The sequence below is a fragment of the Rhinolophus sinicus genome, chromosome 9 (assembly GCF_057876585.1).
Source record: "Rhinolophus sinicus isolate RSI-liver-muscle chromosome 9, RSI-T2T, whole genome shotgun sequence".
Taxonomy (NCBI): domain Eukaryota; kingdom Metazoa; phylum Chordata; class Mammalia; order Chiroptera; family Rhinolophidae; genus Rhinolophus; species Rhinolophus sinicus.
In genome coordinates, this window is record NC_142509.1 from 14,824,609 (window position 1) to 14,849,680 (window position 25,072).

Below are 25,072 nucleotides of genomic sequence, written 5' to 3' on the forward strand. Positions count from 1 at the left end.
CCGGCCAAGACAAACCTAATGGATTTGGTTTAGTGTTTGGTGCCAAGTAATACACAGCTGATTAAGCCAGTGCACAGATGTGCTAAAGTCATCTGGCGGTTCCATGTCTCCATTTACTTCTTCCCCAGGCAGGCATAGACTGAGAGAAAGGACTGGCCAGGCCATGCATGGACATGTGATGGTCACCTGCAATTCTGAGGAAGGAGCTGCACCCTGCAAAATGGACCTTGGATCGGTAACTCACCAAACTGGACAGTTAGTGTTAAGACAGCTGTGACGCACACAGGACAGGATGGCTCTGCTGCCTCCTAGGCGGCGAGTCACAGGGATGTGAGGAGAGGTGCACCGGGCAAGGCGGAAGAATGCCCATTGTTTGCAGACCCTGTGGGAACAGCTGCCAAACAGAAATTACTGAAGACCTTTGTGAGGGTAATTGGTAGAGATTCTATCAGAGATCTGAACTGGAAAGGGAGGGGGTACAGTTTTATTCAACCTCCCCCACCCCGCCCCCAATGCTGAGCTGAGTGTCATGGAAAGTCCAACTCAGTTCTCAAACGGTAACAGAGCAAAATGCTTTGACTACTTCCTGTGCTTATTCGTCCTGTGCCATATAGTTGGGGTTCAACACTAGGATGGAAAACCTCAGGGAAGAATGTCTGTGGATGAAGAAATGGCAAAGCAGTATTTACTCAACAAGAACATTCACTGAGCAGCTACTATGTGCTGCCCCTGGGCTGGGGGCGGGGTATTTCGTGGACAAGAAGACAGATCATGAGCTGATCACAGTCCAGACAGGAAGGCATGGTGTGAGGAGAAGCCAGTGGACAGAGACGGGAGCGGACTTTACAAATTCTGCCTCAGGACTTCTCTTTGCCTCAGCGTCTCTTCCTTCATTACCTGTTGCTTAACCTGTGCTCTCAGCTCCCTCATGGAAGTGTGCATTTCTGGGCTCTACCCTCAGCGAGTCTGGTGTTTTCCGTAAGGGGGAAGGACTATTTTTTTTTTTTTTTTTCAAGTTCTCTAGGTGATTCCGGTGATGAGCTGGATCTGGAACACTGCCTCAGTGGGCCCACGCTGGAAAACTGCAAGATCGTACCAAGCATGAGAAGGCACTATTACATCCCTATTTCCTTCCTGTGAAAGCAGATGCAGTCTCCTCTGGGAGGCCAGCCCAGGGGGTGGTCAGGGTACTCCACGAGTGACCTGCTCACCTCCCCTTCAGCAGTCTATTCTGGCTGGCTTATTCCCTGTCTCTGCGATTCCACTCGGAATTCTGAGATGACAGTAACATCGAATCTCCCTTTCGCTGGTGGTTAATTAACATAACGGGTAAACAATAAACAGTGTTGTAGAGTGAGGAAGCTGGGTGATTTTCAAGTATTTCTGAGCCCTGCTCATGGGGATAAAACATGCACAGGGCAATATGCACGTGGAATATATCAAAAGGGATATGCCAGAAACACCTTTCATGCCAGGACGATGGGAACATTCACTGAGGCTGCTGGTGGTAGTGTGGTGACACAGCTGGGGGGTGGGGTGGGGGGCGACTCTGGCTGTAGGCTGTAAAACCTGCTCAAGCTTTCTGGGAGAGTATCACGTTCTCCCTGTTTTCTCAGGCTCGCTGGTTCACTTTTTAGTAGCAAATGTGAGAAATGAAAAGCATCTCAATGGGACTTGCAGAAAAACATCGAGGATTCTCAGACACACCTTTAAGTTCTTAAAAGCAAAACCTTTTGGCTCCCTGAAATGTTACTTCTTTAATAGGGTTTTCCCTCCTTCCCCCCACCCCCACACCCACCTGCCTTTAAGAAATTCCCCATTTTCAGAGACTATTAAGTAACTAATGATGGATTAAATCTTCACTAATTCGAAGACATTAAGAAGCAAAACAGAAAACATTTTGAAATTCTGTACTGGGCACTGGGTTGGGGGCTGGGTATGTCAGCTAAAACATTTAAAAAGCAAAATGTTCTCTCTTCCAAATTGTTTTACTTTGCAAAGGTTTCACCAGGTACTCTCCCCTAAGAATGTGTTTGTGTGCACACAAACACGTGTACACTCAAGCATGCATGCCTGGGGGAGGGCGGGGAGGGGAGGGGAGAGGAGGGGAGGGCAGTCACTTAGTAGCTGGAAGGGGCAGGCTGTGAGTGAAGTTTAAAGGTGTGGCTTTTCATTTGCCCTACTAGCTCAAATTCCAAAAACAGTAAAGCTCTACTGCCATCTCGTGGCATCACAAGACGTTCACAGGAGGCATGATCTGCTCAGATTCTATGAACTAAATCCAAAAACACCCCAGTAGTCCACACGAAGACGTTTACCAGTGAAAAGATTAGAATAAGAAGTACTGTTGCTTTTTTATTCAAAAGGATCATGTGCTGCACAACGATTTCAAAAAGACCTCAGGTCTTCAGGCTAAGGCTACCACGGCATTGATTCTGCCATATGTAACAATTTCACACTGAAACAAATCTTAACGTAAAAAATTACCTTCAAACCCCACTGGGGCATTCTCACATAAACTAGGAAATTTCACAAATGATAGTTCTTTCTTCAATATTCAATCTTTTCAATTTCATCCATGTCTTCAGGGTCGAGTTGCTTAATGTTGCTGTCTGAAAGAACAAAAGAGAATCAGCCAGACTTATCCCAGGGCCCACATGGAATTTCATTCCATCCATCTCTGAATTTCTGAAGACAGTGACATCTTTGAATATGTGTTCCTGTGACACCCCGTATGGAGAGCCTTGAGACAGAACATTCTCTCGATTAGATAAGGAGGGGATGGCATCAAAATAACCAACGAACTAATATGGCATCATTTGCACCAGACAACACCACACACACGACTAGATAGCTTGGCACAGAAATAAGGCCACAGTGCAAGTGACGGGCGAGGAAAGGGTTGAGCTCTGGAGGAGTGAAGTGGGTGTGTGTAGGAGGGGGTGTGGGACAGGCACAGGGAATACAGATCCTCCACTGAAGTTACTTCCCAAGACGAGGTCTTTAGGAGCTTACACAGCAACAGGGATCTTAATGGTCCTTCTCCCCACGCAACCCCCACCCCCCCTTCAGTTATCCTAACCCAAGGTGCTAAATCAGCTTCCCTAAAGGGCCAGGACGTGCTATAGCTGGTCTGCAAACCCTTTACAATTATTAGGTTCGTGCAAAAATAATTGTGGTTTAAAAGGTTAAAAATTGCAAAAACTGCAATTACTTTTGTACCAAGCTAATACATTCCAAGTGGTACACATGTGTCTACGTGCACGTCCCCGGGGAGTGTCCACTGCTGCCCACCAACATTAACATCCACTGTCCTAAAAGGTGAAAGATACATTTGGAGTCACTCAAGCGTCACTCTTCCCCTGCTCCCCAGCCTTATCCATGGGCTTCGGGGCCTGGGGTAATCTGAGAAGTGAACATCTCAGGTTACCGCCCTCTCGGCTTTCCATCAGAGTACAGCCTGCCAGTCCAGGGGCCCAGTGGATCATTAGATCCTGCCTTGTTTAGATGGGGGCTGGAGGAAGGCGGGCAGACCTCAGAATTCGGGTAGGGTGGGGCAAGAAGGGAAAATGTAAATAAAAGCAGCTGCTGGGGACAGAGCATAATCTTCAAGGATTTTATTACTTTGCTTAGGGTGGTTCTTTCTTCATAGGACACGGAAATCTGCTCCAGTTCTCAGAATGAGCAGTAATTCATATTTGAGCTCCTATCAATTCCACTTGATTTAAAATGTCTTTCCTTACGTACCGTGTGCGCATTACTCACTGTCTCATAGTAGGAAGCTGGGCACTGTGAACCAGAAGCCTCCTGTCCCCCTCCTGTCTGTCCCAAGCACTGGGCTCGAGGTCTACGACATGCACCGTCACTGTCAACACGAGCAGGCCCACAGTTCCCACTGTGAAGAGTGCTACTTACTAAAGTGATCCTGGATCTTCATGAGCAGGGGCAGCTTATCCACTTCGATCATGTTGAAGGCGAGGCCTTTTTTCCCAAAGCGCCCTGTCCGCCCTATGCGGTGGAGGTAGGTCTCATAGTCCGGCTCGCCCGATTGGTTCACAGGGAGGTCGAAGTTCACTACAACTGTGACCTGCTTCACATCAATCCCTAGAAGAGGAAAGACATTGGAGGGTCCTTCCACTTCTTCCTTAGGACACAAGTATTCAAGAACCACACTCGCGGAGGGAATTCTCATTCCACAGACACAGTGTATGAATCAGACCTGGTTTTGCATCATGGAAAGGGGCACGTCAGTCTGCTTGCACAGCACATCTACGATGCTGGATAGGAATCAGGGGAAGCTAACTCTACAAAAGTCTAAATATGCACAGCGTGTATGTATGTGTGTACGCACACACAGTGGGAGGGCTCTTATCAAGCACACAGAACCAATCCCTCCTGTCTGCTCCTGCTGTGCAGAGTCCCCAGCATGCACCTTGGTCTCATGTCCCCTTACCCGTCACAGGGCCCCAGCTCCACTCCACTGCACGGCCACTGTTCTAGTCAGGTCTTTTCATCCTTGCCTCTACAGTTATAACAATTTCCAGACTGGGTTCCCCTTTCTCTTCTCCCATGCCTCTAGTCTCTCCCCACAGCCAGTCACCAAAGCCCAGAGCATTGTGTACGGAACCCAAATGCCCAACTTGTACAGGAGGACAAAGGACAAACAACTCAAGACTTCCAAGCAACCGAAGTCCCATCTCGTCCTCTCCTGACTCGCAAATCCAACACTGCAGGCACAGGCTCTAGCCGTTTCCCAAGCAAATGGCAAATTCTCATCAAACGGAATTCTACCCTTCCTTCAAAACTGTTCACAGCTAACATCACCTAACAAGACTTGTGTGACCAGCCCCCCCCCGCCCCCGCCGTGTCTCTGTCCTGCAACACTAACAAGCAGTCCACATCACATCCTGTCTTCCCTGCACTGTGGTTGGGCTCTGGGGCTCTGTGTGCCTTCTTTCCTCTGGAGTTCAAAGTTGCGCTGTCCCAATGAGGGTAACCATTAGCCTCACGTGGCTATTTAAGTTTAAGTTAATTGAAATGAGCAATTCCACTCCTCGGTCACACCAGCTACATTTCAAGTGCTCAGCAGCCACATATGGCTCGTGGCTACCAATGGGACAGCACAGACTAGCACATTTCCATCAGTGCAGGAATTTCTGCAGTGCTGGTCTAGAGAGTCGAGTCCAGGCAGTGAGCTTCTGAGGGGCAGGGACCTCGTCCTTTCGCAGGCTACTCTTGCCAAGCTCAGCACTCATGGCAGGTCCTCAGCTCTATATGCTGAACTAAAAATGAATTAGGAAACAGGGTTTGAGGATGAGGTCTCGGCAAAGATACAGGAGGGATGAAGAAAGTAGGAAGGCCATCTCTTGAAAACACAAACATTTTTTTTCAGCAGTCAGTAGTTTCAAAATTAGAAACACCTCAGAGATGAACATCATTAGTCAATTGGAACGCAAGTTAAAAACATGAGCTACCACACACATCTACTAGAAAGGTTCAAATGAAAAAGAGTGACACCACCAAGTGCTGACAAGGATACAGAGCAACTGGAACTCTCCTACGTTGCTGGTGGGAATGAAAAATGGTGCAGCCCCTTTGGAAAACAGTTTTGTAGTTTCTTATAAAGCTAACCTTACCATGTGACCCAGAAATCCTACTCCTAGGTATTTACTCAAGAGAAATGAAAACCTATGTCTACACAAGACCTACTCATGAATGTATATTACAGCTTTATTCAAAATGGCCCCAAACTGGAAACCATCCAAATGTCTATTAGCTAGTGAATGGATGAACTAATTGTGGTACGTCCATCCAATGGAATATTACTCAGCAATGAAAAAGAATGAACCACTGATACATGTAAGAACACTGATGAACTAAAAAGCATTATATCAAGTGGAATAATTCAGACACAAAAGCTACTGACTGTATGATTTAATTTATATGGCACCTGGAAGAGACAAAGTATAGAGACAGAAATCTGATCTGTAGTTGCCAGGGACGAGTAGCTACAGAGACTGACTGCAAAGCACAATTCTGGGGGGAGACGGAAATGTTCTGTATTTTTATTACAGTGATGTTTACATGACTGTATATGCTCATCAAAACTCATCATATACTGTATACTTTACATTGTATACTATATACTGAACCACATACTTAAAATAGTGAGTTTTATCAAACATAAATTATACTTCAACAAACTTGACTTTAAATACAGAGGTGCCAAAAAAATGTGTACACATTTTAAGAAAGGAAAAAACTGTATTAAAATTATGCTGATAACCACTTTAGGCAGCTCTTGACTTGTATTCAAACATGACTTGTATTCATCTTTTATTGGTATACATTGAGTGTTACAGTATTGAGTATTATAATTTTATTTTCTTGAAATGTGTATACATTTTTTGGCACCCTCTGTACACACACACACACACACACACACACACACAAACCTCGAGCACAGACATTGGTTGTTATAAGAACTTTCTCTTTCCCATCCCGAAACCTCTGAATGATGGAAGCTCGCTGATCCACGGTCAGTTCTCCACTTAACAAAGACACTTGGTGGCCATCCTGCACCATCTCCACAGTCAACCACTTGGCATTTCGACGAGTCTACATGAAAACACAAAACCCAGCCCAGGGCCCCGAGTTAAAGCAGACTGGCTGTGTTTGCTGTGCTCACGCGTGAAGGGTGGGAGCCAGGAAGGGTTGTCCTAGAGGAATCCCAGAATGTGGCATGGAATTCTTCCTTCCCCTGTGATTCTAAGTGTGACATCCTCTCAACCTGTCAGAGCTCTGGCTCCTCAGCCATGACACAGAGATAATAAAAAATGCTCTACCTACCTCACATGACGGTATGATGGCAAAATGAGATAATGTAATAATAACATCAGACACTCTAAGAGTGCACCATGTGTGCCAGGCATGTTGCTGAAAACTTTACATGCAATAATGTGATGAAGTAACTAATTTCATTAAAAAAAAAAACCAAAACAACAACAACAAAAAAACCCAAAGCTTAAAAGCATTAGTAATTTGCCCAAGGTTACAAAGCTAGTCCAAGGCAGAGTGGAGCTTTCCTTTATTCTAAAAGTATGTTTCTACATGCCGGTGCTATTCTAGAGCAGGGGATGTGAAAATAAGACCAATGGGATCCTGCTCTTGTGGAGCTCAGTGTTCATGTGGTAGTAGAAAATAAAAACAATAGGTGAACACGAAAAACGTCCAACAGCAAAAACTAAATATGAAAATAAAAACAGTGTGATGTTAACAGTGAGTCACTGAGTGGCTACTTGAGTCACAGTAAGTTGGGAATAGAACATTCTTAACCTGATAAAGTGTATCTGTAAAAACCCTACCATAAACATCAACCTAATGGGAAAGTGTCAGAAGCCATCCCTCTAACATAAGGATGCCCTCTGTTTAACATATTAAAGTCGCATTCCATTACTTAACCTTTCTAAGTTTCACCCGTAAATTACAGATAATTTCTACTCAGAGTTGCTCTGAAGAGTAAATGACGTAACGTACAGAGGGCTGAGCACGGTGCCTGGCTGCATGGCACTTCTGAGTCGTACTGTCCCCCTACCTCGGGCTGCAGGGACGCCTGGGCGTGGTGGAGACGCATCTCAGCAGTTACCTGGCAGAAGATGATGGCCTGGCCAATGGTGATGCCGCCGTAAATGTTGCACAGAGCCTGGTACTTGTCCTTCCTGTCCCCGCACAGCACATAATACTGTCGGATGTTGTTCAGGGTCAGCTCCTCTTTGCGTAACTTGATCACGTTGGGGTCAGGAATGATTCGCTCTGCAAACTGCCACACAGAGTCCTCAAAGGTCGCCGAGAAGAGGAGCATCTGGCACTCGGAGGGCAAAGCTCTGTGACAGGAAAGGGAAGAAGGCTGTCTCCCACTGCCACCCCTGCCGCTCTCCTTGGAGGCAGCGTCTAGCACGTCCCGCCCGCTGCCATCAGCTGCTCCTCACACCTGCTCCAGGGGTCAGTGTGCGTGCGGGGTGTGCCTGCGACAAGCTGCCCTTCTGTGCAAAGAGCGACGAGTCCTGCTCCTCCTTGTGACCCAGAATTTGGGAAAATACATACACTGAGTGAGGAGCTCAGGAGCAAAGTTTACATATGTATTCTGGAAGGTGTGAGGTTTTCATGCCAATTTTCTGCTGAGGAGAAGCAGCAGAACGGAGCCAAGAGTAAGAATCCAGACGCTCTTTACGGTGATGGTCTCACACAGAGTTCCATGGGGATGAAGGAAACAGAGGCTGCTCATTCCATGGCTGGGGTTCTATTTCTTGGGAGGGAAAGAACAGCTGCCACAACTAACTTTATTTGCAATGGGAAGAACCCAGATATAAATAAAAGGGAGGCAAAAGGGGAAAATGCTACTGCATGTGAAATGTAAACTGAACTCATAATGAATAAATACAGGGCTAATTTATATAAAGTCCAAAAACAGGCAAAATGCACCTACGGAGTTAGCAGTCAGGATAGAGGCCAACCCTGGGGAGGAGAGAGGGGGCTAGTGACAGGAAAGGGGCGTGGGGTGGGGAGGGGCACTTTTGGAGTGCCGGTGAAGTCCCATTTCTTGACCTGGGCCACTGTTACACGAGCACAGCCTCTTTATGATAATTCACTCAGCTGTACTCTTATGATTCATGTATTTCTCTGTAGATATTTTCAAAACATCAATAAAAAAGTTAATATTTTAAAACAAAAGGCAAAGCAGAGAGACATCACCACTTCTGAAAAGACAGAGCACCTAGAAGAACAAGCTGTTAGTGCTAAAAGAGAGGGAGGGGGGAAGTCATACAGACCAGTGATTCCCAAACACAACTTTAAGCCTGGGGCCTAGGTCATCTGGGGAGCTTTTCAAACAACGATCTGACAGACTGCCCGTCAACTATGGTGGACTGTCTACAAGTGCTACCTCCTCAGGTTCCCACATCCCCTCAGTATAATTATAAAGAGATAAAAAAGATATGAATCCACAAAAACATGGAGAATAGAAAAGGAGAAACTGGTAGATAAGCTATTTCAATACATTTTTCAAAGATGGAATATGTGGTAAATGAGAAAGTGGATGAAGCTACAATATGAGAGCTACAGACGGAAATGGTGATGAAAAACGCAGTTAAGCTGAAAAGTCTACTGAGAGGCCTGAGACGTGCACACACCAGAGACCAGAGAATCAGCGGGGAAGGACTGAAAATGGGGGTAGTATGTTAGAACACACTGGGGAAATTCTGCATTAGCATGCTGAGGCCTCTTGGAAATCTGGAAAAAGATGGCACCAGGACTGGTATCTCAAGGCCTGGGCCATTTCATTTCAAAAGAAAGTTTATACATATTAGACAAGGAAAGGAAACATGGGCTATTCTGCAGAACACACTAAATTTTAAAGACGGAGTATGATAAAAGAATGTAAACTATTTCATGAATAATTTTTATATTGATTGCTTGTTAAAATGCTATTTTTGATAAGTTGAGTTAAATAAAATATATTACAACATAATTTTACCTGTTTCTTTTTTTAAATGTGGCTAGTAAAAAATTTAAAATTACACATGGCTGGCATTATTATATTTCTATTGGACAGTACTGATTTCATCTTTTATAAGCAAAAAGAAAGAAAGCTGGACAATGGAGGGATGAACACCAATATAAATGCTCCAATTTACTTAACACTCTCTTGCGCAGAAAGCCTTTTTTGACTATTGAATCTTTCCTGGAGTTCTGAATCTTTTATTTGATGTTCTATATAAACATACCAACTTATAGGTAAAGGATGGCAAGAAGGGAATCTCACTTGGTCTTTGGCCAAAACTGTTTTAAATGGCTGAAAATACGTATGAGTGCAGGTGGACACCACCTTACTTTAGGCAACTACGGTACGCATGAGGACGCCGGAGACAGGAGGTTTCTTCTGTGCAAATTCCAGTTGGGGAAACCAGCCTCAGCAGAAAGTAAGGGTGAAGCACACAGCTGAAAACTGGGGATCGAGTGAAATACACACAGCGAAGGAGGGTCCCGCTCAGGCCAGTGCCCTACACTGCTCCCAGAATGCCAGCTACCAAGTATCTTCCCCAGGAATGAGATTAGAGACATTATAACCCTAACGAGCTCCAGAGCATGATCGTCCTAACGTGAAGCTTCCCATGTTACAAGTCCTGCCATAGATGCAGAGCTGTCAACAAGTTTTTAGTTCCTCTCCTTAGATTATGAAAGGATGAGAGGAGGAAAGGTCCAGAGACTGTAGAAACAAATAAAAAAGTAAACAGATAATTCCGACACAATGTTGAGAATAGAAAAACCTTTTGAGTACTATAATTGATATCGTCAGAGATAACCGTAGCATATTGCATCCATAACCCAAAAACAGGAAGCCATGGAAAAGAAACACAGAACAACACCAGCATGGTCCAGACAGGACAGAAAAAAAAGGCTAATGACAGATATTTACAACTGAGGACACAGACAACTGGGTTAAAGAGGTAAATAACAGAAGCAGAGCCTACTGCACCATGGGAAAGGAAGAATTTGGGATCAGGTGTGTGCAGAAGGCGATGTGAAAAGCATATGTGAAAAACTCACCAGGATGAGACTGGAAATAATACTTATAAATTAAAAGGTTTTTTTGCCTCCTCTAAACACACCAGTGATCAGCTGGAAACAGTGGACACAGAATTAGTTTGGCCACATCACACAAAGGGATGTGTATTATTGCATCCTTCCCTTGATATTTCCATCAAACTGAGTAAAGTTACATTTCTTGGTTCAAAGGTTGCAAGAAAAATGTTATATCAAGTGATATGTAAAATCACAGCAACAAAAATACAGAGGGTACCAAAAAAAGGTATACGCATTTTAAGAAAGGAAAAAACTGTACTAAAAATTGTAATACTCAATATATATTAATAACAAAAGATGAATACAAGTACGTTTGACTTCTGCAATTATAAGAGGTGCTCAAAGTGGTTACCATCAGTGTAATTTTAATAGTTTTTTTTTTTTCTTTCTTAAAATGTGTATACCTTTTTTTGGTGCCCTCAATATATTCCCCCCTATCTCTTAGGTACTTGAATTTGAAAAATCGGAGTTCAAAACTTCTATGAAGTTTTAATAAGACAGAAAATATTTTTAAAAGTCTGTTGATATCATATCCAAATATAAGCTAATCTGCTCAACCATCTGCCTGTGCAGCAGTGCGAATGTAAATTCTGACAGATTCCATTTAGTCTATGAACTTCTAAGATTTTATCAGCTAAATGTCCTGCATACTTTGTACACATGTCTAAAAGGTGTACAATTTGTTCATCTGTGATATTGAGCTTTTCATTATCAAAGTTCTGGGTCACTTTTCAGTTTCCTCAAAACTTGTAGAAGCACCGAATGAGAATTTTAACTGTATAGAAATGGAAGAAGATGGTCATATTAGACATACACCTAGACGATAACTATCAGTGTTGCCAGCCATCAGAAAGATTTAAAATGTTGGCCTGCCATAAAATCGTACCTTTACAGTTTGAGACAAAAAGAATGTCCTTCTCCAATTTGGAAATACACTGAGGATGAGAACGGAGAAAAGGACTATAGGAAAACAGAAGTGCTGTGCTGTTTCTCCACATGGTCTGATTACCTCTGAACATAGGTACCATCTGTTTAATTAGTCCTATTGTATTTACATCCTTGTAAAAAGCTCTATACTTATGTATATCTTAAGAATACATGAAGTGTGACCAAACACCACGGTGAATGTTTAAATAAAAAAATTTATTACATAGACATCATCAAAATGGCGGCATGAGGTGAGCCTCTGTAAAGCTCCCCTGGAATTTACGACTAATTGAACAACTATAACTCCACAAAGGACTCCCTACACAGCAGACAGGCAAGACGAAGAGGCCCACTATTGAATTCATCTAAAGGTGGGCAAATCGCGCAAGTGGGGTAGGTGGAAAGGGAGAAGTGCAGAGATGGAGCTGCGCGGGCGCAGGACGCAGACCTAGCTCGGTGCTCCGAGCTCGCTGCATCCCAGAACTACCGCAGTGCGGGAGAGGGAAGAACTCGGACTGCTAGGGTTCCGCTTATGGCCCACAGGGCTGCGGGGGCAGCATGTAACACGGCTGAACCCAACGCTCACGGCAGAGACCTCGGAGAAAAGACTGAGGGAAGAAGGCTGAAAACAGTGGTTTATGCCCTCACTGCTGAGCAGAGAACAGAAGCCTTAGGCACTGAGACTAGCCGCCCCCTCCCTACCCTCCCAGAGCTCGCCCCGCCCCCACCTGCCCGGTGCTAGAAGCAGAACAGTAGCAGTGTTAGATCAAAAGAACAGAATATGTGCTGTTCTAAGAACTGTGGACCGCAGACACAGATTCGCAGCCCAACTAGTTCTAGTTCTGGCAAAGGGAGGGAGCTGTGGAAGCAGGACCGGCTATGGTGGTGGTCGCCGCCATTGCTCTGGGCCACCTCTCACAACTCACCCCGCCCCTGACCCCACCTATCTGGGCGGATCCCTGCAGGAGTAAACAGAACTGCTGAAACATATGGGCTCTGAATCTGGAGCTGGAAGAGCTTTGGAACTTCAAAAGCTCTCCGCATACCCACCGGGACACTGCACCCTGTGACCCAGGTGAACTACTAACAGAGGAGAAGCCCGTCTCCCAGGGAATCCCCCATTATATGAGAAGCTGGAATAGTGGAGAGAAAACATAGCACTACTGTGTGAGAGAGAGAAAAAAGGCTGCAGTCGGAGAGAAAATAAAACATTCTACCAACAATTACTGGAAAACAAAAGAAAGACCTCTTCCTATCTACCTGTTGCAGAAGCCACTCCTGTACATGTCTAGGAAGAGAAATAATAAATCAGTAATTGCCATGAATAACCAAGGCAACAAGACAGCTCAGAAAGAAAGTGAAAAGTCTCCAGAAAACCAGAAGAGGAACTTAAAGATATGGAAATATGTGACTTAAATGACAGAGAATTCAAGATTGCAGTTCTGAAAGAACTCAACAACATGCAAGAAAACACAGATAGGCAGTTAAATGAACTCAGAAACACAATCAAAGAACAACATGAGCATTTTATGAAAGAGATTGAAATTTTTAAAAAGAACCAAATAGAATTTCTGGAGATTAAGAACTCAACAGAAGAAATTAAGAATGAAATGGCCAACTTAGGTAGTAGAGTTGACCAGATGAAGGAAAGAGGATAGAAACCTGGAAATTACACGGATTGGAAGAAGAAAGAGACTTGAGACTTAAAAGAAATGAAAAAACTCTACAAGAACTTTCTGACTTCATCAGAAAGTGCAATATAAGAATAATGGGCATACCAGAAGGAGAAGAAAGAGAGAAGGGAACAGAGAATATATTTAAACAAATTGTCAATGAGAACTTCCCAAACTTGTGGACAGAACTGGATCCTCGAATCCAAGAAGCAAATAGAACACCTAATTACCTCAATCCCAACGGGCCTTCTCCAAGGCACATTGTATTGAAGCTGTCTAAAATCAATGACAAAGAAAGAATCCTCATGGCAGCCAGGGAAAAGAAGATGGTAACCTACAAAGGAAAGCCCATTAGATTATCATCAGATTTTTCAGCAGAAACTCTACAAGCCAGGAGGGAGTGGAACCAAATACTCAAACTATTGAAAGAGAGAAATTATGAGCCAAGAATAATATATCCAGCAAGATATTCTTCAGATATGAAGGAAGAATAAAGACCTTTCCAGACATACAGAAGCTGAAGGAATTTTCTAATACACGACCTGCACTACAAGAAATACTATAGGAGGCTATTCGACCACCATCAACAGGGACAATTTGTGGCAACCAAAACATAAAAAGGGGGAGAGTAAAGGCCTGAACCGGAATATGGGAATGGAGAAAGTTTTAAAAGTGTGCTTAAGAAAAAGGAATACTCTAAATATCAAACTTTCTTTTACATAAACTTAAGGGTAACCACTCAAAAAAAATCCAGAACTGAAATGTATACTGTAATAAAAGAAGAAACAGAAGGAAAAATCATAGAATACCACCACACAGAAATAATAGACAACAAAAAGGCAAAGAAACAATGGAGACACAGCCTTACCAGAAAACTAAAGATAGAATGACAGGAAATCCTCACATATCAATAATCACCCTAAATGTAAATGGACTGAACTCACCAATAAAAAGGCACAGAGTAGCAGATTGGATCAAAAACTAAACCCAACCATACGCTGTCTCCAAGAGACACATCTCAGCTACAAGGACAAGCATAGACTCAAAGTGAAAGGGTGGAAATTGACACTCCAAGCAAATGGTACCCAGAGAAAATCAGGTGCAGCCATAATGATATCAGATGAAACAGACTTCAGGGTGAAAAAGATAACATGAGACAAAGATGGACATTTCATAGTGGTAAAGGGGACTGTACAACAAGGAGACATAACAGTCATCAATATTTATGCCCCCAATCAGAGAGCATCAAAATATACCAAGCACCTACTAACAGAACTAAAGAGAGAAATTGACCAAAACACAGTTATACTAGGGGACTTAAATACATCATTGACAGCTATGGATAGATCATCCAAACAGAAAATAAATAACGAAATAGCAGCCCTAAATGACACATTAGATGAAATGGACATAACTGACATATATAGAGCACTCCATTCTAAAACATCAGACTATACATTTTTTTCTAGTGTACATGGAACACTCTCAAGGATAGACCATATATTGGGACATAAAATCAGCCTCAGCAAATTTCAGAAGACTGAAATCATACCAAGCATAGTCTCTGATCACAAGGCTTTGAAATTGGATATCAACTGCAAAAAGAAAGCAGGAAAAAACACAAATACATGGAGATTAAACAACATACTTTTAAAGAACGACCAGACCAAAGAAGAAATTAGAGGAGAGATCAAAAGATACATAGAAACAAATGACAATGAAAATACATCCTACCAAAATTTTTGGGATGCAGCAAAAGCAGTTTTAAGAGGGAAATTTATATGATTACAGGCCTATCTCAAGAAACAAGAAAAATCCCAAATAAATAGCCTCATGTTACACCTTAAAGAACTAGAAAAAGAAGAACAAATGAAACCCAAGGTCAGCAGAAGAAAGGAAATAACAAAAATTAGAGCAGAACTAAATGAAATAGAGAACAAAAAGACAATAGAAAAAATTAATGCGACAAAGAGCTGGTTCTTTGAAAAGATTAACAAAATTGACAAACCCTTGGCTAGACTCACTAAGATAAAAAGAGAGAAGACACTAATTAACAAAATCAGAAATGAAAAAGGCGAAGTTATCATGGACACCACAGAAATACAAAGGATCATCCAAGAATACTATTGAAGGGCTATGTGCCACCAAATTCAATAATCTAGAAGAAATGGACAAAATATAGCCTTCCTAGGATGAACCATGAAGAACTGGAAAATCTAAACAGACCGATTACCAGTAACGAAATTGAATCAGTCATCCAAAACCTTCCCAAAAGCAAAAGTCCAGGACCAGATGGCTTCACTAGTGAATTCTACCAAACCTTCAAAGAGGAGCTAATACCAATCCTGTTCAAACTCTTCCAAAATATTGAAGAAGAGACAGTACTCCCTAACTCATTTTATGAGGCCAACGTTACCCTGATACCAAAACCTGGTAAGGACAACACAAAAAAAGAAAACTACAGACCAATATCTCAGATGAATACAGATGCAAAAATCCTAAACAAAATTCTAGCAAATCGAATACAACAACGCATTAAAAAGATTATTCATCACAACCAAGTGGGGTTCATCCCCGGGGCACAAGGATGGTTCAACATCCGCAAATCCATCAATGTGATACATCACATAAACAAAATAAAGGACAAAAATCATATGATTATATCAATTGATGCAGAAAAAGCATTTGACAACATACAACATCCATTTATGATTAAAACGCTTAATAAAATAGGTATAGAAGGAAAATACATTAACATATTAAAGGCCATATATGACAAGCCCTCTGCTAATCTCATAATTAATGGAGAAAAGCTGAAGCCCTTTGCTCTACGTTCAGGAACACGACAGGGATGTCCCCTATCACCTCTGCTTTTCAACATAGTGTCGGAAGTCCTTGCCAGAGCAATCAGGCAAGAGAAAGAAATAAAAGGCATCCAAATTGGGAATCAAAAAGTTAAATTGTCACTCTTTGCAGATGACATGATGCTATCTATAGAAAATCCTAAAGACTCCACCAAAAAGCTATTAGAAACAATCAACGAATACAGTAAAGTTGCCGTCTACAAAATCAACGTACAAAACTCCATTGCATTCCTATATACTAACAATGAAATCTAAGAAAAAGAAATACAAAAAACAATTCTTTTGCAATTGCAGCAAAAAGAATAAAATACCTAGGAATAAACTTAACCAAGGATGTGAAAGACCTATATGCTAAAAACTATAAGACATTTTTAAAAGAAATTGAAGAAGACACAAAGAAATGGAAAGACATTCCATGCTCATGGATTGGAAGAATCAACATAGTTAAAATGGCCATATTACCCAAAGCAATATACAGATTCAATGCAATCCCCATCAAAATCCCAATGGTGTTTTTTAAAGAAATAGAACAAAAAATCATCAGATTTGTTTGGAACCACAAAAGACCCCGAATAGCCAAAGCAATCTTAAGAAAAAAGAACAATGCTGGAGGTATCACACTCCCTGACTTTAGCTTGTACTACAGGACTACAATAATCAAAACAGCATGGTATTGGCAGAAAAACAGACACATAGACCAATGGAATGGAATTGAGAACCCAGAAATAAAACCACATAAATATGGACAGATAATTTTTGACAAAGAAGCCAAAAACATACAATGGAGAAAAGACAGCCTCTTCAATAAATGGTGCTGGGAGAATTGGTTAGCCATGTGCAAAAGAACGAAACTGGACTGCTATCTGTCACCATGTACCAAAATTAATTCAAAATGGATCAAAGACTTAAGCATAAGACCTGACACAATAAACTGCATAGAAGAAAACATAGGTACTAAACTTAAGGACCTTGGGTTCAAAGAGCATTTTATGAATGTGACTCCAAAGGCAAGGGAAATAAAAGCTAAAATAAATGAATGGGACACTATGAAACTTAAAAGCTTCTGCACAGCAAAAGAAACCATCGACAAAATAAAGAGGCCACCAACTGAATACGATAAAGACATTTTCAGACAGGCAGGGGCTAGAGAATGAACTTCCTATACATTCTTTTTCAGGAAGTCATCAGAGAACATACTCCAGCACACTGTGTAAACCAACAGTAAACCAAGAAAAAAAGGACCCAGAAAATAGGAGATTCAAAACAGTAAGTGAGGACAGGAAGACCTATAATGAAAAGATATGCAGCCAGTCTGGGGACCAACCAGTCCAGGTCGAAACTGGAGAGACAGAGTCTGGAAAAGCTTCAGGAAAAAAAGAAACCAATGGATTTTTAAAAATCATATTTGATTATTTGGAGATACTGACATATGACACACACTATGAAACAGGTAGAGAAAAACTAAAGATCCCTACACAGTGATACTATCAAAAGAAAATAGGCAATTATTACTTCTAGGGGAAAATGCTGTACAAGAAAAACGTAATTTTAATAATACACTGCTTAGCAGTGAACAATATTGATAATGTCATAATGATATCAATACTGACTGCTAAGGTAACCAAACTTATGCTATGACCACAGAGAGGTGATAGAGGGGACAGGAAAGTGAGAGTGGGTGGTGGTATAAAAAAACCAAATTCCTACCTCCTCTAATGGGAAGTCAGCAGACAATGACTATATATCAAGAAATAGCAGTACGATGGGTGGATGGGTGGCTCAGTTGGTTAGCGCGTGAGCTCTGGGCAACAGGGCTGCCAGTTGGATTCCCACATGGGCCAGCGAGCTGCACCCTCCACAACTAGAATGAAGTCTGTGAGCCACCGCTGAGCTCCAGGGTGGCCAGATGGCTCAGTTGGTTGGAGTGCGGGCTCTCAACCACAAGGTTGCCGGTTTCACTCCCACAAGGGATGGTGGGCTGCACCCCCTGCAACTAAGATTGAACACGGCACCCTGAGCTGAGCTGCCCCTGAGACCCCGGATGGCCCAGCTGGTTGGAGCGCGGGCTCTCAACCACAAGGTTGCCAGTTCAACTCCCACAAGGGATGGTGGGCTGCGCCCCGTGCAACTAACAACGGCAACTGGACCTGGAGCTGAGCTGCGCCCTCCACAAATAAGACTGAAAGGACAACAACTTGACTTGGATGGAGCTGATGAGTCCTGAGAAAACCACACTACTGTTCCCCAATAAAAAGTCCTGGAAATACACACTGTTCCCCAATAAAGTCCTGTTCCTCTTCCCCAATATAATATTTTAAAAAGAAAAGAAATAGCAATATAAGCATATTATTTAAAGACATGAAGACTAATATCACAACAGAGATGTATTTCCTAGGGGAGAGGGCATGGAATTAGTGTTTTTCATTGCAAGTCTTTCAATACTCTTTGAATTTAACACCTATTTAAGTGTATAAACATTTTATTTAAAAATAAGTTATACAGATTCCTCAAGTCCACTCCCAGAAATTCTGAAAATCCAAATTTGTTTTAAGGGTGAAGGAAATGTGGAATTAAGCAGTAAAGACAATGAGGAGCAGCAAACGAATGAAATTTCTCACCTGGACAGAAGATCCAGAAAGAAAGGATAAATGTGAAGATTACCTTTGAATACGAATGCTTTGATCTGAGAATCCTTGTGTGTCAATCATCACATCTGCTTCATCCAGGACAAACACACGAATCTTAGTCAAATCGATTAATTTTCGCTTGAAACACCAATCTAGGACCGTCCCAGGAGTGCCAATTATAATTTGTTTGGTGATGTCACTGCCTCTGGAAACTAGGGAGAAAAGGGTTTGAAGGGCTCCTTCAGATGCAAACAGCCTACAATGCAGGGCAATGCAACAGAACTGTTAAGCAAAAGTGCATTTCCTAATGACTTTCCCACACCCTGAGGATATTGTGGTTTTTTATTTTGCAGTTTTGAAATAAAAACCTGAGTCTCTAGGGTTATGGTCATGACAATATCCTGCATATCTGATTCATTTAAAAAGCCACCCTGCAGCAATTCCACTGTCTTATAGAAATACTGGCACAGTAGTGAAAACTCTATAAACCTTCCCCAAATGGTAAACCACCAAAATGTCTATCAATAGGTTACATTAAATAAATTATGGAATATTATGCAGCTAGTCAAAAGAAATAAGCCACGCTGTATGTACTGACATGGAAAGACGTCCAAAACATGTAAGTTTTTGAACAGTATGAAAAAAATGCTCCCATTTTTGTAAACACTCCAAGGAAACAAATACATATATGTACATTTGTATGTGTATGAGGTCCCCCCAAAAAGCAAAGAACAAAGGACTGTTAACAAAACTGTAATTGTCTTTGGAAGAAGGTTTTTGGAGGACAAGGAAGAACAATTTTCACTTTTACCTCCTGATCTGTGTTTTAAAGATCTTCCCCCGCTATACACGTAATACTTTAATGAAAAAGTTACACAGTAAAAGCTGTTCTGCACCAAACAACTGAGCTTCAGGAAAAAAAAATATATTTATGTACAAATACACACACATACACACACACACACACACACACACACACACACACAGAAGCATCCTCTTACAGGATGGGCAGACGATGGAAATAAGGGCCTTTATTATGTACCAGGTGTTGCACACAGGGCTTTATCATTTCATTTCATTTTGATAACAACTCTAGGATACAGCCCCCATTTTAGAGAAAGTGTTATATAACACAATTGGTGGTGGAGTCAGGATTTAAACAATCAGCCAAGACTGGCTTGCTGGTACATACTTCGATTCCCTCGAATGGCATACATCACTTGAACATCCACACAGAACTTTCCCATCCGTTCAACCACACGGCCGGTCTGCAGAGCCAATTCATAAGTAGGAGCCAGGCAGAGGCACTGTGAGACAGAGAAAGAGGGGGGAAGGAAAAAGGTTCATACAAGCCATCACGCAAATTTGAAATACAATTAAAAGTTGTACAGGGAGAGGCAGAGAAGTGAAATTGGAGATTTTGGTTGAGTAAAATATTTTAAATTGAATACAATTTAGCAGCTGACAGATCTGAGGTGAACGGTGAGTATGGGAGGGGAGAAGGGGCATGGAGAACTAGCTACCTTTTATATACTCCTCTCTAAAGGGTTATGAAGACACACAGGTTACTGGTCATGCCTTTTTGGTGGGGGAAGCATGGATATAAAGAGGCTGGTAATCAAAAAGAGGGGGATGCAAGACAAACTGTAGCTGGAGTGTGATTTCCATCACCTCTTGCGGCTATGAAAAGTCTGCCTGTTTTCAGAATCGGATCCCTGCTTGATCCGATCCACCTTAAACATCTCTGGCAGAATACCCCCTCCAACTCTTTCATCTGTTACTTCCACCCCCATAACAAATGGTGGTTGCTGATGAATGAAGATGTGGATGGAAGAAACTGGTGACGTTTAATGCATTTATGTGCTTCAATTAAGATTCTGTGAGGGAGAGGACCGGGAAACATAGCTAAAGTGCTAAAAATAGTTTTCACACACATTTCTCAAACACAGCTTTCCCTGAAATATCAAACCCTGAATATACATTTCACTGATCTTGTTTTAAAAAATACAAGATTTCATATGCCTGGCATTAGTCATCCACGTCCCCAGCATATCTTGTTGATCAGAGTGTAAGCTTCCTGACAGGCTCCTTGTTTTCCCCACAGCACTGAGGACACTCGATACTCAGGTTCTCAGCTTGTCAAACAAGTGGATGAGTACAGTTTGGAGAAAGGGAACGATTACCAGATATTTTCCATGAGTGGAAGCTAGATTAGGAGCATAGCAAGCACAGTTCCATCCTTGCTCAGTCACTCTCTGACATCTGTGACCTTACGTGAGACATTTCCCTCTCTAAGCCTCAGTTCCTCCTCTGCTAAATGAGGTGGACTGGAGGGTCTTCTATCTTACAGCCATATGGTACATATGCTCACTTCATACCAAGCACAGTGCTAAAAATGTACACTATTTCATTTAACCTGCATGACAATCCTATAAGGCAAGTATTCATTCCTTCCTTCCTTCGTTCAGTGTTTAATGAGTGGTTTTTATAAACCAGGCACTGTGCTGGGTATTAGGATTCAGGGTGAAGAGAACAACTATGATCCATGCCTTTATAGATATTATCTTTACAGACAAGGAAACAGATTCGGTAAGATTTACTACCTCACCAAAAACATTCAGCTAGTTAAGTAGAAAGGCTGGGATTGGAACTAGTCAAACTATAAAGCCTGTGCTCTCAATAACTGTTCCATACTTCTGCCCAATATGCTATGATTTTATGAAAGAATGTCTATTGTAAATATCACATCACGTGAAGCAATATTGCCTATTACTAAAATATCACTGGCATTGCAAGCAATCCCATCTCTCTCTCAGTCTTTCCTTACCTGTGGGAACAATTCCAAGGCGTTAACTCTGCTTAGCATTGCTAAGACAAACGCAGCTGTTTTTCCTGTTCCAGACTGGCTCTGGGCTATGAGGTTCTGAGGTCTGTAGAAAAGAGGAGACCACTGGGCATAAACTGAATACAAGAGGCTGGATATAAACTGAACATAAGAGACTAAAAATAACCAAGTTGGAATACCACTACCCTGGAAACTCACGGATGTGCCAGCATCATAGGGAGAGCCATCTCTTGGATTTTGGATGGTCTATTAAATCCCATTGCATATATTCCTTTTAGTAACTCTTCTTTTCTGTCAAAAAAAAAAAAAAAATCAAACACTTGTAGCCTATGATAAGTCACTAACCTCAGAAATAAACTTGAAAGGTACATTTCTAAATTAAGCCACTTTGCAACTGAGCTTCAAAAGTAATATTCAGAAATACGTAATTTATATATCAACTCCCAAACATATACAATCATGCCTGTACAGTTGAACTACTAAAATAATAAGCTATGCTGTAAGCCTAAGTTAAGGAGAATAAGAGCCTAACATTGAATTTTCCGTTGAACCAAGCAAAAAAGGAAAAACTCATCGGATAGAAGTATATTAATTTGGCAGCAAGAGTTTTATTTCCCACATAAGCAGAAAACTAAGTGAGATTTATTACTTAATTATTTTTAATGAATGACAAACTTCGGCGTTTTAACAGCTATTTTTAGAGAACACAGAATTTTATTTAGGTGATTCTCTTATCAGTTCTCCCTAGGAGCAGAAGACAAATTACTATCTCACCCTTCTGAGCCAGTATTTGTAAATGTTTCTTTCTTCACGATAGATGTTAGAAAGAGGATAAAATGAAGTGGGCTGGAACACTTCCGCCTTCAATGACATGCACATTTTGGGTGTGCTTAATTGGCAGATTAATCGGTAGATTACTGGCAGCCAATTTTTAATCATAGGTAGGCTTCTCCTGCCATTTAGAAAATGTCTGGGCATTGGGATTTTTTATTTTTCCCCCCTTTACATTAAGTCTGTATCAGTAACATACATTTCCTTAATGTCAGTCAATAAATCCCTAGGAAATGTAAACCTATTTGGGAAAGTTATTCATTTTAATGCTATTTGAAACAAAATGTAATTAGGAAGGTAAAAGGTAAGGTAACTTATCTAAAGGGGGTGGAGGAGGATATTTGAGTCATCAATGTCCCTGTTTCTGTATTCTACTATGGAGAGTAGCAATATGGCTGTGTCAAGCTTAGCTATTCCCCCTAGCACAGCAAGATTAAAATATTTTACCATCAAATATGTTCTCAATTTGCTGGACAGTGCAGGTATCCTAGTGTTTCTCTTTGAGCTATATTTTAATTGCACACAAAATGTACACATCTCATTTTAATATTGAGTATTAGAACACAAAATAGATCCTGACGGTTTTTATTATTAGCAGATCAGTTTGTTCTGTGCTATGCTTTTCAGCATTTTCCCCGCTAAAAAGAGTAAAAGTACTCACAGCCGCAGCTCTTCAAATGTTTTAACTGAGTAGAGTGGAGAGCTGGGATCCTTTTGTAAGACTTCAACTAGGTGACTGGATTCTACCAGGGACTGCCGGATTAACTTGTTTAAGAGTGAATTAGCTGCCAAATCCACTAGAAAAGCAAGAATAAAAAAGGGGTATTGCAGCGCAGAAACTAGGCTCCCTGAATAACACCTAATAAGTTGCTCCCTCCCATTCAGTAGTTGTATATCAAACTACTCCTACTTTCATTTTTCTTCTAAAGAAGGTTCCAGAAAGAATGACATAGCATTGAGAATTCCTTTTTTTTTAATTGCGGATCCAATATCTTATGTTCTACTGCTATACCAACCTCTAACTTCGAGCAAGCCTACATCCATCATCATCAGACCTAACTTATCCTTGGCCAGCTGAAATTCTACCCTGCCAGCTGAATTCTTAACCCATTCCTGCATATGCCATTTCAACTTCCTCTAAAGAAATATGCCCTCATTTAGTATTTCTTCTGATATTCACTATATCTTTATCATAAAGAAAAAAGGAGCAAAGACAGTTCTTCTCCAACTGAGACTACATTATTTACTCACATTGTGAAAGTCATGATTAACTGAAGCAGAATGCTAGTAGATACATGCAAATGAATTTATCTCCTACCTACATCTTCTTCATCTTCTTCCGTGTTATTAATAGAACCATCTAAAAGAATAGAAGAGAAACAATAAATGTAAAGATAAATATGGAGCAGAAATATAAGTGTATTATCCCAGTCTCTCTGGCCGACTCTATTTGCACTGACAGGGTCAGCGGTGGAGTGGGTAAAAAGACTGGGAAGGTAGTGGAGGGCCTGGAATGTTGAGAGCCAAAGGTATTTCAGTTGCTAAGGACATGAGGAAAGCAATAATCATTAATTAATTGAGGTCAATCTGCTTTACTCTAACAGCACTCACCGAGGTTTGGGACGTTAGTATTCTTAATACCCTCAAGGTTCTTCCGGGGGTGGATGAGGTTTGAAAACTGTTAAAAAACACAAACTTCAACCAATATTAGGAAGCAAGCCTTCAAGAAGCCCAATACCATCCCTAACAGGGGCTGGAAGGGATGCAGGAAAGACCGCCTGAGTACTGTTTCCTTTGCAATGCTAAGTACTGTGTTTCCCCCAAAATAAGACCTAACCGGAAAATAAGCCCTCCGTCGCATGATTTTTCAGGATGACGTCCCCTGAACATAAGCCCTAATGCATCTTTTGGAGCACATCTTAATGTACGACCCAGTCTTATTTTCGGGGAAACACAGTATGTATGGATTCCTTTCAGGAACAGGTCTCCTGTATGAATTATCCTAAAACTGGAGGAGACTTTCTGCTGCCCCTGCACGTGCAGTTCCTCTTTATAGGCCCCTAAGCTAAATGTGGCCGTCCTAGGTGGTCACACACGATCGAGGGATGGTGGATAGGAAAGTGTGCTGGTAGGTAGATGGAAGGAAACTAGCCGATACTCAATGGTCAAATTGGGAGAGTAGAAAACTCAGGGTCTGGTTGCGACTACTAGCTGCTTTCCCTCCCGGGACTTCCAGGTGTCTTCATTTTGTCCTATCAAACCAAAGGTCTTGTCTCTCTCGGGGTGTCCTTTTCCGGGGCCCTCTTCCAAGTCCTTGCCACGCCACATGTCCCCTCCACTACTGGACAACCTCACCCCCTCAGCAAATTTCCCCTGGGAGTGTTGCCCTAGCTCCCGCCCCTCTGCCTTCCCGGTCGGTGGCGGTTACGTGGCTGTTCAGCCGCTCGCTCTCCGCTGCCCCCGGGTCGCCGCCCCAAAGTAACGACGCCATGGCTGCGATCGCTGCTCCGGCCCCAGCACGTGCGTCCAACGCGAGGCAGGTTCGGCTCCACCCAGCAGCCAATGGGCTTCCTCAGGCTGCAGGCTCACGCGCCGCGACTACCGCGGCAGAGCGCAGGCGCGGGGGCTCCGGGGCGGAGGGGGCGGTACCGGGGTCAGGAGGAG

At 42.1% G+C, this 25,072-nt stretch overlaps 1 protein-coding gene across 3 annotated transcripts; it reads right to left on the minus strand.

Annotated features, from left to right (window-relative positions):
- Nucleotides 1–256: 256 nt before the first annotated feature.
- DDX25 (DEAD-box helicase 25) lies at nucleotides 257–25,003 on the minus strand. Of its 3 annotated transcripts, XR_002135751.3 has the most exons (13): nucleotides 24,837–24,991; nucleotides 24,020–24,086; nucleotides 23,727–23,768; nucleotides 23,070–23,205; nucleotides 21,776–21,868; nucleotides 21,560–21,662; nucleotides 19,925–20,039; nucleotides 18,767–18,944; nucleotides 7,646–7,883; nucleotides 6,456–6,618; nucleotides 3,916–4,104; nucleotides 2,488–2,612; nucleotides 257–394 (listed from the first exon to the last, which is right to left on the minus strand). XR_002135751.3 is itself a non-coding variant. In XM_019710530.3 (12 exons), the coding sequence occupies exons 1-12, from the start codon at nucleotides 24,897–24,899 to the stop codon at nucleotides 2,551–2,553; spliced, it is 1,449 nt and encodes a 482-aa protein (XP_019566089.1). In that variant the 5' UTR covers nucleotides 24,900–25,003; the 3' UTR covers nucleotides 2,343–2,550. The 3 variants fall into 3 exon arrangements, 2 of the variants coding, with proteins under 2 accessions (XP_019566089.1, XP_074177509.1); XM_019710530.3 differs by lacking the exon at nucleotides 257–394 and having other exon boundaries at nucleotides 2,343–2,612; nucleotides 24,837–25,003; XM_074321408.2 differs by lacking the exons at nucleotides 257–394; nucleotides 24,020–24,086 and having other exon boundaries at nucleotides 2,343–2,612; nucleotides 24,837–24,973.
- Between the last annotated feature and the right edge of the window lie 69 nt (nucleotides 25,004–25,072).

What these genes read in the sequence shown, in the direction of transcription:
- DDX25 (XM_019710530.3), bottom strand. Translation starts at nt 24,899, where the DNA reads ATGGCGTCGTTACTTTGGGGCGGCGACCCGGGGGCAGCGGAGAGCGAG. An exon ending in GCGAGCGGCTGAACAGCCAC is followed by an intron (nt 24,087 to 24,836) that starts GTAACCGCCACC and finishes GTTTTTTAACAG; the next exon opens with TTTTCAAACCTCATCCACCC. An exon ending in AACCAATGTCTGTGCTCGAG is followed by an intron (nt 4,105 to 6,455) that starts GTTTGTGTGTGT and finishes TTCCTCTTCTAG; the next exon opens with GGATTGATGTGAAGCAGGTC.